At 35.4% G+C, this 16,945-nt stretch overlaps 1 protein-coding gene across 1 annotated transcript in view; it reads right to left on the bottom strand.

Moving 5' to 3' along the window:
• ABCB5 (ATP binding cassette subfamily B member 5) overlaps positions 1-16,945 on the bottom strand; it is a 125,662-nt gene that overhangs the window by 89,203 nt on the left and 19,514 nt on the right. Inside the window, exons 6-14 of the mRNA XM_017526944.2 lie at positions 16,565-16,756; positions 16,310-16,481; positions 13,809-13,933; positions 13,551-13,728; positions 12,088-12,201; positions 11,664-11,774; positions 9,544-9,669; positions 8,067-8,270; positions 844-1,014 (exon numbers count right to left, since the gene is read on the bottom strand). Coding sequence (XP_017382433.1) covers positions 844-1,014; positions 8,067-8,270; positions 9,544-9,669; positions 11,664-11,774; positions 12,088-12,201; positions 13,551-13,728; positions 13,809-13,933; positions 16,310-16,481; positions 16,565-16,756 — 1,393 coding nt within the window. The remainder of the gene's footprint in view (positions 1-843; positions 1,015-8,066; positions 8,271-9,543; positions 9,670-11,663; positions 11,775-12,087; positions 12,202-13,550; positions 13,729-13,808; positions 13,934-16,309; positions 16,482-16,564; positions 16,757-16,945) is intronic.

Here is a 16,945-nt window from a genome sequence, read left to right as displayed (position 1 = left end):
ATAAATAATAGCAACTAAGAGATTTTTCAATAAGCAGTGGACATTTAGGCTGCCACTATCCATTTCTGGTCCCTTAAAGTCAGCATTTTTTTAAAAAGAAGCCTTTTATTTTCTTAGAGAAAAAACGCTTAACTCATTTCCAAGCAAATGCAAAGTATATTGTGCCATTAAGCCTTGTAAGCGGTCTGAAGGCCATGGTTTGTTTATAAGGGAGTCGGGCCATTGAGAAAAGTGTTCAATGGATTTTCATATCTCCACTGCCTACTGCCCTCCGAGATGCAGTGTAATTTGGTGCAGGGCCACACTGCAGGTGACCTTGAGGTGTGTGCAGTAGCTCATTGTTGGCAGGAGGTCAGTGTGAAGTTTGAGGGGCCAGGGCTGTTGAAGGGCGCTAGTTCAAGGTCAGCGGTGTTCCATTTGAAATGAAATTGGTCAAAATGAATGCCTGGGGCTATCCTAAAGAAGAAAAGTGGTCAGAGAAGAGAATCCCACAGGTGTATGTAGAAGCAAAGGATGGGCATGGTTATAATAGTGATAATGGTACTGGGCCACCCTAGGGAGGAGGAAAGTGCAAACCTCTTGGAATGGAGGTGTAGACTGTATGATTGTTTGTATATCAGCCTCATATATATATTTTTAGCATACCAACCACAGCATCTCCTTCTCTCCTCTAAACCACTTTCTATAGCTATCACATAAGTTCTCCTGTGAATGAACGTATTGCCTTCATACCTTAAGGAGGGTTCTGAACTTGAGTAATCTACTACAGATCCATATTTTCTTACACTTAAAAACAATAATGAACCAGGAATATGGAATTAAGAAATGTTTCTGCTCACTTACCTTCTCCAGTGCAGCTTGAACAGCTGACTCACTTTCTGAATCCAGGGCAGATGTCGCCTCATCTAAAATCAGAATCTTGGGGTTTCGAACTAAGGCACGAGCAATCGCGATCCTCTGTTTCTGGCCTCCACTCATTTGAGCTCCTTTTTCCCCAACCAGTGTATTAAATTTCTAATGAAAAATAGAAAAGAAGCACAGAAACAGAAGGTAGAGTGATCAAATGGTTAGAACAGGAAACAACAATCCCAGTTGTGTTTTAACACCAGCTTAATCAGTAGTACTTCAGCTTCTGGTTGCTTACGACTTTTGATTTGTTCTTTGTAAAAACAAACCACTGTGAAAAAAAGAGCCCAAAGAAGGGAGGACATAAGAAAAATTTGGCTAGGACTAAAATAAATTAGACCATATTATAATCAAATGTATTTAGAAAAATTAATAATGATTTAAACTAATTTCCAAATCTCTTTTAGATATTTTTAGAATGCTTTGAAGTCTTTAAAAAAGAACCACTAATACAAATACCTATTTTCTGCAGTGTTTATTAGCAATTTGATATGTTACCCACAATTTCCTTCCTAGATACTCTGAAAAACAATATGAAAAAAAATTACTGTCAAAACAAACTTTCCCCTAAAACTTTTTTCCATCTTGAGAGACTTTTTAGGTGTTCTTTTGATTTTTTAAAAACATAAATTTATTTTTAACAAAGTAGATATTTTTTCTTTCATATTTGTGGTAGGGGTAACTTCTAGCACCCAGGAAACATGGCTGGTAATATTCTACTAAGTTATGTCCCTGATTCAAAGTTGATTTCTTCAAGGAGATAAATTTAAGTATTCTTTCTAAACCCTTAATTTCTAGAGATTGATCTTTACTTAAAAAAAAAAAATCAGCCTTATTGAAGTAATTTATACACAATAAAATGCATCCATTTTAAGGATACAGCTCTCTGAGTATTGACAAATGAGTACACCCATGCTACCACCACGCTGATAAAGACACAGAACATTCTGTAGCCCTAGTAAGTTTCTTCATGTCATTTTTTCAGTCAAAACCCACATCCTCCCTCCAGATACCGCTGATGTGATTTTTATCACTGTACATGAAGTTTGCTGGATCTAGAATTTCAAGTAAATGAGATCATACAGTATGTGCTTCTCTGGCTTGTTTCTTTTATCTAGCATAATATTTTTGAGATTCACCCATGTTGTGTCAGTTGTTCACTCCTATGGATTGCTAAGTAGTGTTCCACACAATGCAAGTTTACCTTGGGTTGCCAGATTTAGCAAAAACAAGCAACACAAAGAAAATAGAAAGCTGTTAAATTTGAATTCAGAAAATGGATTTTTTTTAGAATAAGTATGTTTTATGTAATACTGCTAAATTATTCGTTATCTGAAATTCAAGTTTAACTGGGAATCCAGTATTTCATCTGGCAACACTAGATCTATCACAGTTTGTCCGGGTGTGGTGGCTCACACCTGTAATCCTAGCACTTTAGGAGGTTGTGGTAGATAGATTGCTTGAAGCCAGGTGTTTGAGACCAGCCTGGGCAACATAGTGAAACCCTGTCTCTACAAAAAAAAAAAAAACCCAAAAAACAAAAAAATTAGCCAGGTATAGTGGCATGTGCTACTCAGGAGGCCAAGGTGGGAGGACTGCATAAGCCTGGGAGCCTGGGAGGTTGAGGCTGCAGTGAGCTGAGATTGTACACTGCACTCCACCCTAGGTGACAGAGTGAGACTCTTATCTCAAAAAAAAAACAAAAAAGAAAAACATAAATCTATCACAATTTGTTTATTTAGTCAACTGTTGATGAATACTTAAATTGTTTCCTATTTTTGACTATTATAAATAAAGCTGCTATGGACATTCACTTACAAGATATTTTTGTGGTGATGTTTTCACTTCTTTTGAATAAATGCCTAAAAATAGAATGCTGAGTCATAAGTGTATGTTTAACATTATAATAAACTGCCAACTTGCTTTATAAAATGGTTGTACTGATTTTACTTTTGTTTGAATGAACAAGAGATCTAGTTGCTTATATCATCGCCAAAAGTTTCATTTGTTAGTCTTTTTAATTTTGGCCATTCTAATGAGTGTAAAATGGTATCTCATTATGGTTTTATTTTAGAGTTCCCTGGTGACTAATAATGTTGCATATTTTCAATGTATGTGTTGTTCATTTGATTCTTCTTTTGTAAAATGTCTGTTCAGGTTTTTGCCCATTTTTCATTTCTATTTTTTGTCTTATCACCAAGGCATAGCATTTCTTTATATATTCGGGATTCATGTCCTTGTTGGACATGTAGATTATAAACATTTTCTTGTATTCTTTGTCTTGCCTTTTTGTTTTCTAAATTGTGTCTTTTTAAAAAAAGGTTTTAATTTTAATCAAAATTAAAATTAATTTAATCAAAAAGATAAACGGTAGTTTATCTTTTTTTCCAGTAATGCCTTTTCAGTCTAAGAAACTTTTGCCTATCTCAGAGTCACAAAGATTTTTCTCATGAGTTTTAATTTTGGAAGTGTAGGCCAATTTTGGCATAAGATCAGTAACCAATTAATTTTTGTATGGGATGTAAAGTAAAAGTAAAAGTAAAAGTCACATTTTACTTTTTCCACAAGGATAACCAATTGTTCCAGCACCATTTGTTGAAAAGATATTTCTTTCCCCCACTGAATTCCACTGGCCTTGTCAAAAAGTAACTGAGTAGATATTTGTGAAACTATATCTGGTCTCTCTGTTCTATTGTACTGATCTATACCACCATCATTATGCCACTACCACAATCTTAACTGGTGTATTAAAATTAGATATTTAGGTCCTCCAGTTTTGTTCTTTTTTTCAAATTTGTTTTGGCTGTTGTTGGTTTTTTGATTTCCAAATCAATTTTGGAATCAACATGTTAATTTCTATGCATACACATAAAAACTGGTGAGATATTGATTGATAAAGTGTATATATGTATATCAACTTGGAGAGAATACAAATCTTTAAAAATATGGAGTTTCTAAATCAGTGAATAAGGTATTTTCTATTTATTTAGATCTTCTTTCATGTCTATCAGCATTTTATAGCTTCTACCTAGAAGACTTGCACATCTTTCATTAAGTTTATTCTCAAGCATTTTGTTTTTTGATGTTATTGTGAATACTGCTTTTATTTTAATTTCATTTGTAACTGTTGCTATTATTTAGACATCCAGGTTTTTCATTTTTTGGGGGGTGTGAGGGGAAAGAGTCTTGCTCTGTTGCCCAGGCTGGAGTGCAGTAGTGCGATCTCAGTTCACTGCAACCTTCGTCTCCTGAGTTCAAGTGATTCTACTGCCTCGGCCTTTAAAGTAGCTGGGATTACAGGTGTGCACCAACACGTCCAGCTAATTTTTTGTATTTTTAGTAGAGACAGGGTGTCACCATGTTGTCTAGGCTGGTAGCAAACTCCTGTCTTCAAGTGATCCACCTGCCTCAGCCTCCCAAAGTCCTGGGATTACAGGTGTGAGCCACCGCACCCAGCTGCTCTTTGAAATAATTATAGATACACCAAAGTTATCTATTTTTTTCTTTTTTGAGTGAGTTTTGGTAATTTGTATCTTTCAAGTAATTGACTGTCAACTAAGTTGTCAAATTTACAGACACAATATTGTTGATAATATTTCCTTATTAACCTTTTAATGCCCTTGGGATCGGTAGTTGTGTACCGTCTTTCATTCCTGATGTTGGTCACTTTTTTTGTTTTTTTAATCTTTTCAGTGAACCAGCTTTTGGTTTCAATAATTGATGTATTTCAGTTTTTTATTTTACTAATTTCTACTGTAATTTCTGTTTACTTAGTCTTGCTTGTTTTGGGTTAATTTGCTCTTCTTTCTCTAGTTTCTCTAGGTGAAAATTAAGTTTGCAGGCTGTAGATGTTTTTTCCTTTCTAAAAATAAGCAATAAATACTTTAAGTTTCTCTCAAAGCAGTACTTTATCTCACAAATAGTAATACATTGCAATTTCATTTTTATTTATTTCAGAATAGTTTTTAATTTTCTTGAAATTTCTCTTTTAAGCTATAGATTCTTTAGAAGTGTTTTTTTTGTGTGTGATTTTTTTGAAATATATATGTATTTTGCAGATATATTTTTATTATTGATTTTTAGTTTAATTCTATTATGGTCTGAGAATGTATTTTCTATGTTTTCTATTCTTTGAAAGGGCAAAGGTTTTGTTTTGTTTGTTTTAATGGCCCAGAATATTGTTTATCTTAGAGAATGTTCCATGTGCGCTTGAGAAGAATGTTTTCTGCTGTTGTTGTCTGGAATGTCCTATAAATGCCAGTTAAATCAAGCTGGTTGATCGTATTGTTCATCTATATTCTCACTGATATTCCACCTACCTGTTCTATCAAGTACTGATGCCTTCACTAAAGTTGTGGATTTGTCTTTCTCCTTTGAGATATATTAGTTTTTACTTCATGTATTTTGAAGCTCTTTTCTGAATGAATAAATATTTGGGAATATGTTTCTTGCATACAGGTCATATTTTTCTGTTTCTTTGAATGTCTGGTTTTTGTAAATTATGTAACTGAGTACTGTGATTGTTGTGCTGGAGAGACTCTGAGTTCTGTTTTCTTCTGGAAAAAAAAAAAAAGCACTGACTGATCTTGAACTTGTGCAATCTTCATTTTAGGTTTCGTTGGGGTGAATTTGTAGAAAGCCACATAACTTGGCAGAATCCAACCTCCAAAACATCTCTACTCTGGGCATCTTGTCATAGCTTGGTCTTGGGGTTTGTTAGGGCAGGTCTGGAGTAGATCTTACTTACTCCAGGGTGTGGTCCTGACTCCTAAGGTGTGGCTTTTTCCATATTTTCGCTACTTGCCTGAGGTGTTAAAATGGTGTTAATGTGATCTCTCCATTCTGGCTGGGTTGCACTTTCAACAACCCCACAGCACTACCTGACTTCTATCCAGTGTTCTGCTTGCAGCTTTGTGGCTGCCGCTCTCTGGTAAGCCTTGGGTAGATAGCGCTATCCTCAGATAAGGATTCCTGAGGAATGCCCACATGGACATGGACTTCTGCCCCAACCTTATTGCCACAGGTGATCTCTTGTCACCTTTCCAGCTGCTCAAGCTGCCCTAAAATTTAATCTTTGCCTTTCAGCTCAGTGGGGCTATCAAATTCTGTCTGGATTCCAGTTCACAAAGATGAGGTCAGAAACGTATTCCCAGACCGAATTCATGGAGTTCCTTTATGAGATTCCTCTCTGTTAGGAATCAGTCTTTCATTACCTCTCTTCCAATACATGGAAATGACTGCCCTTGGCCTCATATGTTTTATCTAATTTTGTGGTTGTTTATGAGTGAAAGGCTAACCAGTATCAGCTAATTATCATACATTAATTTTAAAATCTGTGTATATTATAAAGAAAATAATGCTCTATATTTTTTAGCATAGCTTTCCCCAATTTTTCACCCACCTAAATTAGCCACTTCTGGAACTTTAATTTATTATTGTGCTTTCTCATTTTTCTGGTTAACTATGGCTATGGAATTTAGTTTTCATCATGATAAACTACTATTTTAAATTTGTTAGGGTTATATCTTCTCAATGTACTATTAGATTTATAGCAAGAGGCATCTTTGTGTAGCATTGGGCTTTTGCTAAAAGCAAGTAGTAACTTACAGGATATAATGTGAGAGGCACCAGAAAGCTCCCTAATTCCAAGTGGGAAATGAGAGCATTGATGTTTTAAGGAAAGGAGGTCACTGGAAGGGGCAAAACATTAACAAAAGGAAATGCGTGTTCCCAAACCACAGGCAAAGAATCACTTTAAATCTTTAATGATTTTGCTGGCCTAAATATGTCCTAATTATGATTCTAAATAATGGGACAAGAGACAATTACTGGCATAACAAATTTTTTAATTAAAAAATAAGAATAAAAATAATTACAATCTATAAAGTGTGGTTTGTGAAATATGCCCATTAAAATAAATGTTTTTGTTATTGTGACCCTCTGGGATGGTGGAATTTTATATGTACTTTAATTACAAATTTCCTTCTTTCGTATGTCATAAGGTACTCCCCGCAATAATTTCAGGTGATGCTGAGGAACTAATACCTTAGGAAATATTTTTTAAAATAGCCTTATAGCACCCTATTAATTCTAAATACCCATTAAGAGCTCATAAGTCCTGTTAGCAAGAATTTTAACTTACTATATTGCTTTCCAAATATGACTTCACTTTTTTTTTTTTTTTTTTTTTTTTTTTTTTTTTTTTTTTTTTTTTTTTTAACAGAGTCTCACTCTGTTGCCCAGTCTGGAGTGCAGTGTTGCAGTCTCAGCTCACTACAACCTCCATCTCCCAGGTTCAAGCGATTCTCCTGCCTCAGCCTCCTGAGTAGTTGGGACTATGGGTGCATGCCACCATGCCTGGCTATTTTTTTGTATTTTTAGTAGAGATGGGGTTTTACCATGTTGGCCAGGCTGGTCTCAAACTCCTGACCTCAGGTGATCCACCTGCCTCAGCCTCCCAAAGTGCTGGGATTACATGCGTGAGCCACCACACCTGGTCTGATTTCACATTTCTTATGCAATGTTCACTTCCTGTGCTTTAAAAAATGATCATAATTTTTATTGTGGTTTGTCACAGAATCGACCTGAACATCATGTGTATGACATTCCTACTCTCAGCCACAAGATGGCCTCGCAAATAAACATTTTAGACATCATTTCTCAGCCTGATGATTTTGTTTCATATTTCTTTGTTATGCTTTAACATATCTTGCATTTTTTCTTCTTCATTTGCAGAACAAAATATGACTTTTTTCAATTTGGCCTTTAAATGATGTATTTCTTCTTTGGTTGTTACTATGTATTCTTCTCTACAGATGTTTCACACAGGGGTGTCCAATCTTTTGGCTTCCCTGGGCCACATTGAAAGAAGAAGAATTGTCTTGGGCCACACATAAAAGACACTAAAATTAACAATAGCTGATGAGCTAAAACAAAAAAATCACAAAAAGTCTCATAATGTTTTAAGAAAGTTTACAGATTTGTGTTGGACCACATTCAAAGCCCTCTTGGGCCATGGGTTGGACAAGCTTGTTCTAGGACAATCCAGAAATTAATCACACCCTTACTGTTCCGCATCGGTTATTGTTTCATTACCTTATATTGGAATATTGCAGTGCTGCCACCATAAGCTAAGGACATAGGCTGCACAATGTACTCACCTTAGGAAACTCCATGATAAAATCGTAAGCATTCGCTTCCCTTGCTGCTCTCTCCACCTCTTCATCAGTCACATCATCTCGTCCATACTTGATATTGTTACTGATGGTGGTCCCGAACAAAACAGGCTCTTGGCTGACCACTCCAATATGTTTCCGGTAATGCCGCACATTTAAAGCTCTGATGTCATTCTTATCCACTGTGATCTGCCAATCCAAAGAATGAACCATGATGTGATGCCTTTTACTGTGTTGATTTTAGAGTATCTTGTACTAAACCAAAATATAAGCTGAGAAGTAGCATATTTTAAGAATTAAAGACTGTATTTTGATAAAATATTTATAGCTTATTTATTGTCCGTAGACTTTTTCTGGTAGATGGGAACAAACAAAATCGCAAAAGAGTACTTGGTCTAAAATCTGGCCAGATCATCTAATTATCTTAATTCTAAGATCCACAAGTTAGATATTATAAAGATACATATTCTAGGTTCCCCAAATGTTTTTATGTAGACACGTATAAAAAACTTCAGTTTTGTTATTTTAAGACTGATGTGACCCTTAAATTTCTTCTAGGAAATAGCCTTCATCATTTGAACACCTCACACCCCTGCAAAAGACAAAAGTGTCTTCTATTCATTGCTATACATAATAATAAGTAATCTCTGTCTTCTCCACAGGTGGCCATTGCCAATTACCCCAGCATACTCCAGTGACAGAAGCCAAGATGTGGTAATTCTAACTTATACAGTCTCTATTTCTTACCAATGCTTGTTTTCTGTCGGGGCATGGGTATTCTATGCAACTATTTTATACATGTAACACTCATCTAATAATTTATGTAGTCACATGGGTCTAGGATACTTTAAGTGAAAACTAAGAAGTAAAATTTAAATAAAGCCAGGCTCTAGGGGAGTAGGTTTTCTTTTAAAAATAACTGTTGAAAGTTTGAACAGAAGCATTAAGAATCATACACTTTTGAGTATCAAATCTCATCCTCTATGCCACTTACAAGGCTGAGAAAGTAAGTGCAACATTGTAAGCTCCGTGAAAAAAAAAAAAGAAGTGGAGATGTTTTCTACATCATTCTTCTGGGACAAACTTTGAAATTCTTGGTAGATGCTGGATACTGACATTAATATGCTATTTTTCTCCACAACATTCACTCCCTTCTAACATACTATATAATTTACTTATTTTATTTATTGTTTGTCTCTGATTATTAGAATGTAAACTTCATGAGGGCCAATTTTTATCTGTGTTATTCACATAGGTATTCTCAGAACCTAAAACTGCCTGGCACTAAATAAATATTTGTTGAATGAATAGATACAAAGGGAAGAAAACAATATGGCTTCTCTCCCAGCTCTACTGTTGGAAATGAAAAGTTACATTTTCATTTCCAACAGTAGAGCTGTGAGCTCTGTGGCGTTTCCATATTCCATTAGGTAGACTGCATGGTTTTGCTAGCTTCACTTACAAAGCCATCATCTGGATCATATAACCTCTGCAGCAGCTGGACTACCGTACTCTTCCCACTGCCATTGGGACCAACCAAGGCGACCGTCTCTCCAGACTTAATTCTGAGATTCAGACCTTTCAGGATCTATTGGAATGTATGGAGGGAAAATCATAAAACTGCAACAGGAATATGACAGACACATTTTCAGAAAATGAGTATGTAATTATAAACCAAAACAAATTCTTCTGTGGAACTTAAAAAAAATTAGATCTTGTTGTGTTTGTTTCATGTACATGTATAATAAAGCTTAAATAACTTATGAAAATAATAGGAAAATAATTTCTCATCTCTCTCTGTAAAGAAGAGATCTAAATTAAGAGTACTCTCAGAATATTAACTAGTAAACTGTTCACATTTTCACTAAAATGTTTTATATGAATTTTGACTATCAAGTTAATGAAAGTCTTGTCTTAATTTGTAACAAGTGAATGAAATCTTGCCAGATATCGTCACAAGCTATTTAAGGAAGCTCCTTCTTAGAATATACTAACATAATCACAAAGCATATTTTAAAGTAAAATAACTGGCAAAGTTTCTCAGGGACTCCCAATAGATGATAGTTTATTATTAGAAACTCTGGTAGGTCTCATGGTGACCAGTGAGGAAACATTTTAAATATTTTCTCAATGACTGGAGTTGCTACAGCGTTTAGGGTCTCAGGTACCTGCCGTGTAAGTGAAATCTCACAATAATGACCCTCTCAAATGACAATAGTGATCCTGTTGAGAAATTCTCACCTATCCTTGCTTGCGTCTGTATGTAGTTAGCCCTAAACAGGGGAATCTCCCCTTCAATTCTCTTACTTTGATCTCACCATTTGTAAAGCAGTGGACCCTTTGCATAAGCCAAACATAAAACCTTCAAAGGGCCAAGCAGAGAAAAGTTCTCTGAAAGAGGTGAGAAATCGGGGACCACGGAGGAGTACCTCTTCTCGCACCTGCACTTTTACTTGGTTTCTGATCGTTCCATGAAAGAATTTGTTTTATTTATTTCAAATGGGTGGACCAAAAAAATTTCATTTTTTAGTTTAACAAAAAGGGTTATGTTTCAAAAGTTTGTTTTAAAAATAGTTGTTTAAAACCCAAAGAACACTTTCCCATGCAATATAATGGCACAATTAGTGCTTAAGTCCTCAGGAAGCCAATCCAAATGTAGTTGCAAAATGTAGTTTGAAATTCTCTACAATTAAGAAAAATGGTGGAAGTCAATACTATTCCAATGATGGTAATTAAGTAACATTTTTTTTTAAATAAAGAAGCTTGAAAAGAGAATTTCAATCAAAATTTTAATCAGAAGAAAATAAGGAAGTAGAAGTAGGTAGGTCTATACAAATTCTATAGAAGACATTAGAAATTGATTACATTAGTAATTTTATCATTTCACTTAAAATTATGTCTTTTCTATGAAGCAAGTGTTTTATTATTAATAATTACCTTTTTCAGTCTTTAACAACAACTACTTTTTGGGTAAATACACAACAACAACTACTTTTTGGGTAAATGAAGTTAAAGGGGGACGGCAATAAAGACACACGTTTTCACAAGAACTTGTCAAAGGCTAAATGATAGAGTAGGATAAACTGTGTGTGTGTGTGTGTGTGTGTGTGTGTGTGTGTGTGTGTGTGTCTGTGTGTGTGTGAAGCTGATAAAGTACTAGCCACAATTGCTGGTGCAGTAAAAGCCCTAGGAAAGGAAAAAGAAAAAGGCACATGTGCATAATTCTCCTAGGTTAGAGACGAGGGGGTTAAAAAGTTATCTATGTTGAGTGGGATAGCATCTAGGAGCCACCAATAGGTGGCACCATCAACCAAAGACACTTTGGTGTGTTCCCAAATCCAGAGTAGAAGAATTTCACAGAGCTGAAGATGCTTTAGTCAGTTGAATATATAAAAAATGCTGCAAAATATAACTCGTTGATCCAAAGTTATTTGTTCATTATTTATCTATCTCCTCAAGTCTGTAAGCAAAGTAGCCAAAATCTTGGTCAAAGTGATCCCAAGTAATCATGTCAGAGAAGATCTTGGCCAGTAGAAGACAATTTCAGAAAACCGTACAATCATATAATTTGTTTTAACCTACCTTGATAGACGGTCTTGATGGATAATTGAAAGAAACATTTTTAAATTCCACGGTTCCTTCAATGGATTCTGGTTTATATCCAGCTGTTGAAAAGTTATCTATACTGGGTTTCTTGGAAAAACAAAGGAAATGTTATAAATCTTCAAAGGAGTAAGCTGACACTCTCTACATCCTAAAAATAGTTTAAGGGTGGTTTTCTTCCACAACGGTTTCCTTTCTGCTTTAGAAGTTCATTGAGTTAGACATGAAGGTTTCAGTAAAACACAATCTCCTTGTATAAAAGAGTTAAAAGCAATCTCTCTTTCCCATAAACAACTGAGCAACATTAATTTTTCCATTCTATTGTTTTAGTGAAGCAAGTGTGCGTGTTTTTTGTCTCCTTGCAGTAATAATAGTTATTCTTCAAAGCAATAAGAGGTCTTACCTTATCAATAACCTGGAAAATGTTAAAGGCAGCTCCTCGGGCTATCGTGAAGGTTTCAAAATGAGGGGCTGCTGCTCCAATGCAATAACTACTATGGATTACACTAAAGAAAACCTGCAGGAACAAACAAAATGATATTTAGCTTTCTGCAGTTATATAAGAAAGACAATAGAATGTAATATATAATTATTGGTTTGGGCTCACAGAGATATATTAGAAAAATTAGGTAAGAAAGAATGAAAGATATGACCAAATAAAAAGGAAACACAAATTAATCCAAGTATCCTTGGCCTTTTCCTAATATGGAAACAACTTTTGAATATCTCATAGTCTTCTAGTTATCACCTGCTGGGATGTGTGACCGGGAAAATCTGCTGTCTGAAGTGTGCCGGCCATGTATAAACCCAATGGTGAGTTACACTCCCCTTCTTGCTAGGCGACCCCTTGAACTTTAAAAAGAAAAATGCAATAGATTTCATTGGCTCAGAGTCATTGTACTGTTTTCACTCAAACTGTTTTGGAATTTTTGTACTGGGGACAGTTATCCATTTTAAGAGAGACTCATCTCTGCAAAAAGTCACACAAGAAAAGAATCCCTCAAGCTAGGAGCTCTTATTCCTATCTTTTAGATGAGGATGCTCAGGCTTAGTAAGACATTTACCTAGCCACACATAAATTGAGGAGCATGAATGAGTAAAAAAAAATCCTTCATGCTCATATTTCACTTTATATGAGATAAATGAATAGCTAAAATATTAATTATGAATGCCTCAAATTCAAAAGATGAATTTAATGGAAAGAAGAGAAATTTATAGAATGGAAAGGCCAAATCAGGATCAAAGTATATAGAGCACATCATTTTGATTCATCAAGACAAATGTTTCTTAATCATGTACTGATCTGTTTATTGTTGTAACTTGAAAGGATAACTGAATAAATTATTATTTAACATATAACCCCTAGAAATTTAAAAGTCTTCAAACTGTGATGTTGGACAGAGCTATATGTAGTCTGCTTTTAACATTACTACATACTGAAAGAACAGAGGAAGAGGAGGTGAGTGCAAACTCTACAGACTATTTATGGAGAGAAGACATTTAGCAAGGTGAATGTAGAATGCCATCTGATCGTGGCCAATATGAAAGGAAAAATCTCACTAAAGAATGGCCTTTTTCACTGTTAGATTAAGAAAACTGAATGTATCTCCCAAAAGGGAATTCTATTTTGATTCTTCTAAAAGCAGAATGCAGTTACTTGACACAACGAGGACACTAAAACATGCTGGATGAATAAATCCTGTCAATTCATAACTATAAAAGTACATACAAATAATTTGAGGTAAACAAATATTTGTTTATTAAAAACATTCATCTTTGAATATTCATCTTCAAAGAGGAATTTTGGCTAAACTAGATAAGGAAAAATTTTCCAGGCCAGATACCTTGTTCTCAAACAAGACTTACAGCAAGAACAGTCCCGATGGTATATCCAGGTTCTCCGTTAAGAATCAAGGAGGTTCCATACCAAAAAGCAAGTCCATAGGTTCCGTTCATAAAGAAGTACACAGCACCAAGAGACAGTTTTAAAGCAATAGCCTTTTTTATGCCAAAATCCTTTGCAACTTTGAGATTCTGTGTATACCTTACAAAAACAGAACACAACTTAGTAGCCACTGGGGAAAATAAAACCAAGCAGATTTTGTTATATTCAAAGGGACAGACCTTTGAAGTTCTTTCTTCTGGCCCCCGAAGGCTACAACTGTACGGATTGATGACAAAACTTCTTCCGCCACAGCCCCAGCTTTAGAATAGGCATTTAATTCCTTACTGGTGAATGAGATGACCAACTGTAATAAACCAACACCACAGTTAAAGAATGACTCTGCATAGTAATAATGTTCCGAGCATTGAAGTCAGGCAGAATTTGAATTCTAAGTAGCCTAATGGTGTGTTTTAAAACTCTATCTCTGTATTTTTAAAAACTCTTTTTGGAAAAGGATGTCTACATTGGCACATTTGAGAAAGACTTGATTTGGAGAAGGATATTAAGGACACCATTTTTGTGTGTGTACACTCTGGAAATTAGTGGGCCTGATTTGACTTGATTTGATTTGTTGCTATGTACAAAGCAAAGCTTCCAGAGGGTGTGGGTCTCAGGGCTGTGTCAGAAAGAGGAACGCAATCCTGATGATGTGTGTGATGTAACAATAAAATCATTACTGCATGTTGCAGTCTCTAAAGTAAATGCTTTGTCTTCAAATACTAAGAAGTAAGATTTCAGAGAGAAAGGGGAAAATATCACTATTGGTGACTAGACAGGTTTACCTGATTTCACATGGGCTTTCTCTGTTATAGGTCCCATTACTAATCCTGTTACAGTTTTGTAATTAGCACAACTGTTCCACCAAAGGGAACAGCGAGAACACTGCCTTCAGAGCTGTGAATTTATAACTATTGCCTATTTGCATAGCAAGTCTATCCACCTTAAAAATATATTCCGCATAATAGGAGCTGATTTTACATAAGGCATGCTTGGATAACTGTTAAAGTCAAAGGATAGAAGAAGCTGAGTAATACTCATTATTTTCTGAGTTCACTTACTAAAGATAATTATTCCTGTAGTATATCACTAGAGGGGAAACACCACCTGGCACAAATCCTTGTACTTAGCAAGTGTTTAATAGGTAATTGCCAGGTTGAATTGAAGGAAGGTAGAAACAGTCCATTCTGGTATTGCATCATTTGGATAACTCTGACCTTCACCTACTGCTTCTTGATCAATTAATACAGTAATAGAATTTAGACTACCCACTGCTATTCCTTTAAACTTCCTTGTTTACCTCTCTTCTGTGGGCAGTTAAGGTTCTGATCTTAGTAACTTACTGGAGCCAATCTTTCTATGGCGATTTCCTTCCTCATTTCAAATAAGCTGAGGATGAAGGTTTTGATAAAGGCTACAAAGTCAACACTTGGAGTCACACTAAGTAAAGGTGTGCTGTCCAAATATCCAAGCCTGTTGTTAAGGGATTAGACCACTATCGAATATTTTATTGCTGAAAATTCTTGTTTGGTTGAATTTGTATATGGTTAGCAAATAAACTCTGGGAATGTTATGAACTGGGTTTCCATGAAGAACAATTAGTATTGCAAAGTTTAAAGCACTGTGCCTCCGATTTATGTATGAGTATATACACTGATAGAATTGCCAAAGATATGATTTGGAGAGTAATATTAGAGATATATTTGTTGTTTTTAGATTTCATAAGATACTGGTTTCAAAACCAGGCTATAAATAAGATTACAATTTTGTGGTCTACACCAAAACAGGCTAAAAATGTAATTTAGAATGCAAGTACATAATTTGTTTAAAAAACTGAAACATATTCATGTGGTACATAAAAATAGATATTAGCAGACATTTGAAATGTAATTGAAAGCCTTATCAAAATATTAACTTGGCTAGTGAGGTGGCTTACTAGCCTGCAGTCCCAGCACTTTGGGAGGCCAAGGTGGGTGGTTCGCTTGAGCCCAGGAATTTGAGATTAGCCTGGGCAACATGGCAAAAACCTGTCTCTACAAAAAGTACAGAAGTTAGGTGGGCATGGTCACATGCACCTGTAGTCCCAGCTACTTGGGGGCTGAGGTGGGAGGATGACTTGAGCCTGGGAAGTAGAGGCTGCAGTGAACTTTGTTTGCACCACTGTACTCCAGCTTGGGTGACAAAGTGAGACTTTGCCTCAAAAAGCATTTACATATAGATGTGTATATACATAAACTTTAAGAGGGTGCTATAAAAAAGTGTTTTAAGCGTTTACTGTTTTAGGATATTCTTATTCCATTCTACACAGTGAAATGAATTGTAACACATTTATCTGGGAATTTAGAACCAACAAGGCTGTCCCAATAGCAATAACTAAACATCACGTGTATAATGGCATCGTATTTTATCCATGCTACCACTTGAAGTTATGTTAGACTGCTAAATGAAGAGAAATGTTTTCAATGTTGTAAGATATTAAGAACAAATTTTATTTTAGCCAAATAACTTGAAGATAGAAAGGCGACTAATTATGAACAAAATCAAAAATATTTGTGGTATATAATATCCCTTTGTAGTTTGGGACGTGACAAATGAATAGAAAAGGCACTTTTTGACAAATTGAGTGAGTCATTTAGTCTACACTGCTGCTTTCATTCACTATTGTATCAGCTAGCTCGCTTACCTTAGAACATGCTGCTGCTGAAGCCATTATAAGAGGAGACATGGATAGAGTCACTAGGGTGAGTTTCCAACCTTTCATCAAACCAATTGCCAGGCCAATCAAAAAAGTAGACATGTTTTGAAAAAACAGAGCAATCTTGTCTCCAATACCATCACTGATTTTGTCGATGTCACTGAAACAAGCAAATAAATGCAGTTGTTATTTACATGTCACATATGAAAACAAAGCTAACATACTACAATGTCATCTTCTTACTCAGTCATACGAGTGTTAAGTTCACCGATGTTACAGCTATCAAACCAGCCGATGTCCTGTGCCAAAACTGAGTGAAAAAACTGTTTTTGAATCCTCTTGGTCTGTCGTGCTGCAGTTACAATCCAAAAGGAAATCTGTATGTAGCCAAAAATCAAGGCAGCAACACCTATTCCAACATAATACAGGGTCAACCTGAAGAAAGAGTGTTAGAATGTGAGACAGCAGCACATTTTCCTCTTGTTACATGCAAAAAGTCAATCACAGTATTTGATTGAGGAAATTTATCCTAGAACCTATAAAAAGAACTAAAATTAACATGTGATGAGGTGAAGTACATTGAATGTAATGATCTAGGTTTCCCTGGTAAGACATAGAGTATAT

Source organism: Cebus imitator, unplaced genomic scaffold (assembly GCF_001604975.1).
Source record: "Cebus imitator isolate Cc_AM_T3 unplaced genomic scaffold, Cebus_imitator-1.0 Scaffold45, whole genome shotgun sequence".
Taxonomy (NCBI): domain Eukaryota; kingdom Metazoa; phylum Chordata; class Mammalia; order Primates; family Cebidae; genus Cebus; species Cebus imitator.
The sequence above is the reverse complement of the archived record's forward strand: the minus strand, read 5'-3'. Positions and strand labels throughout refer to the sequence as shown.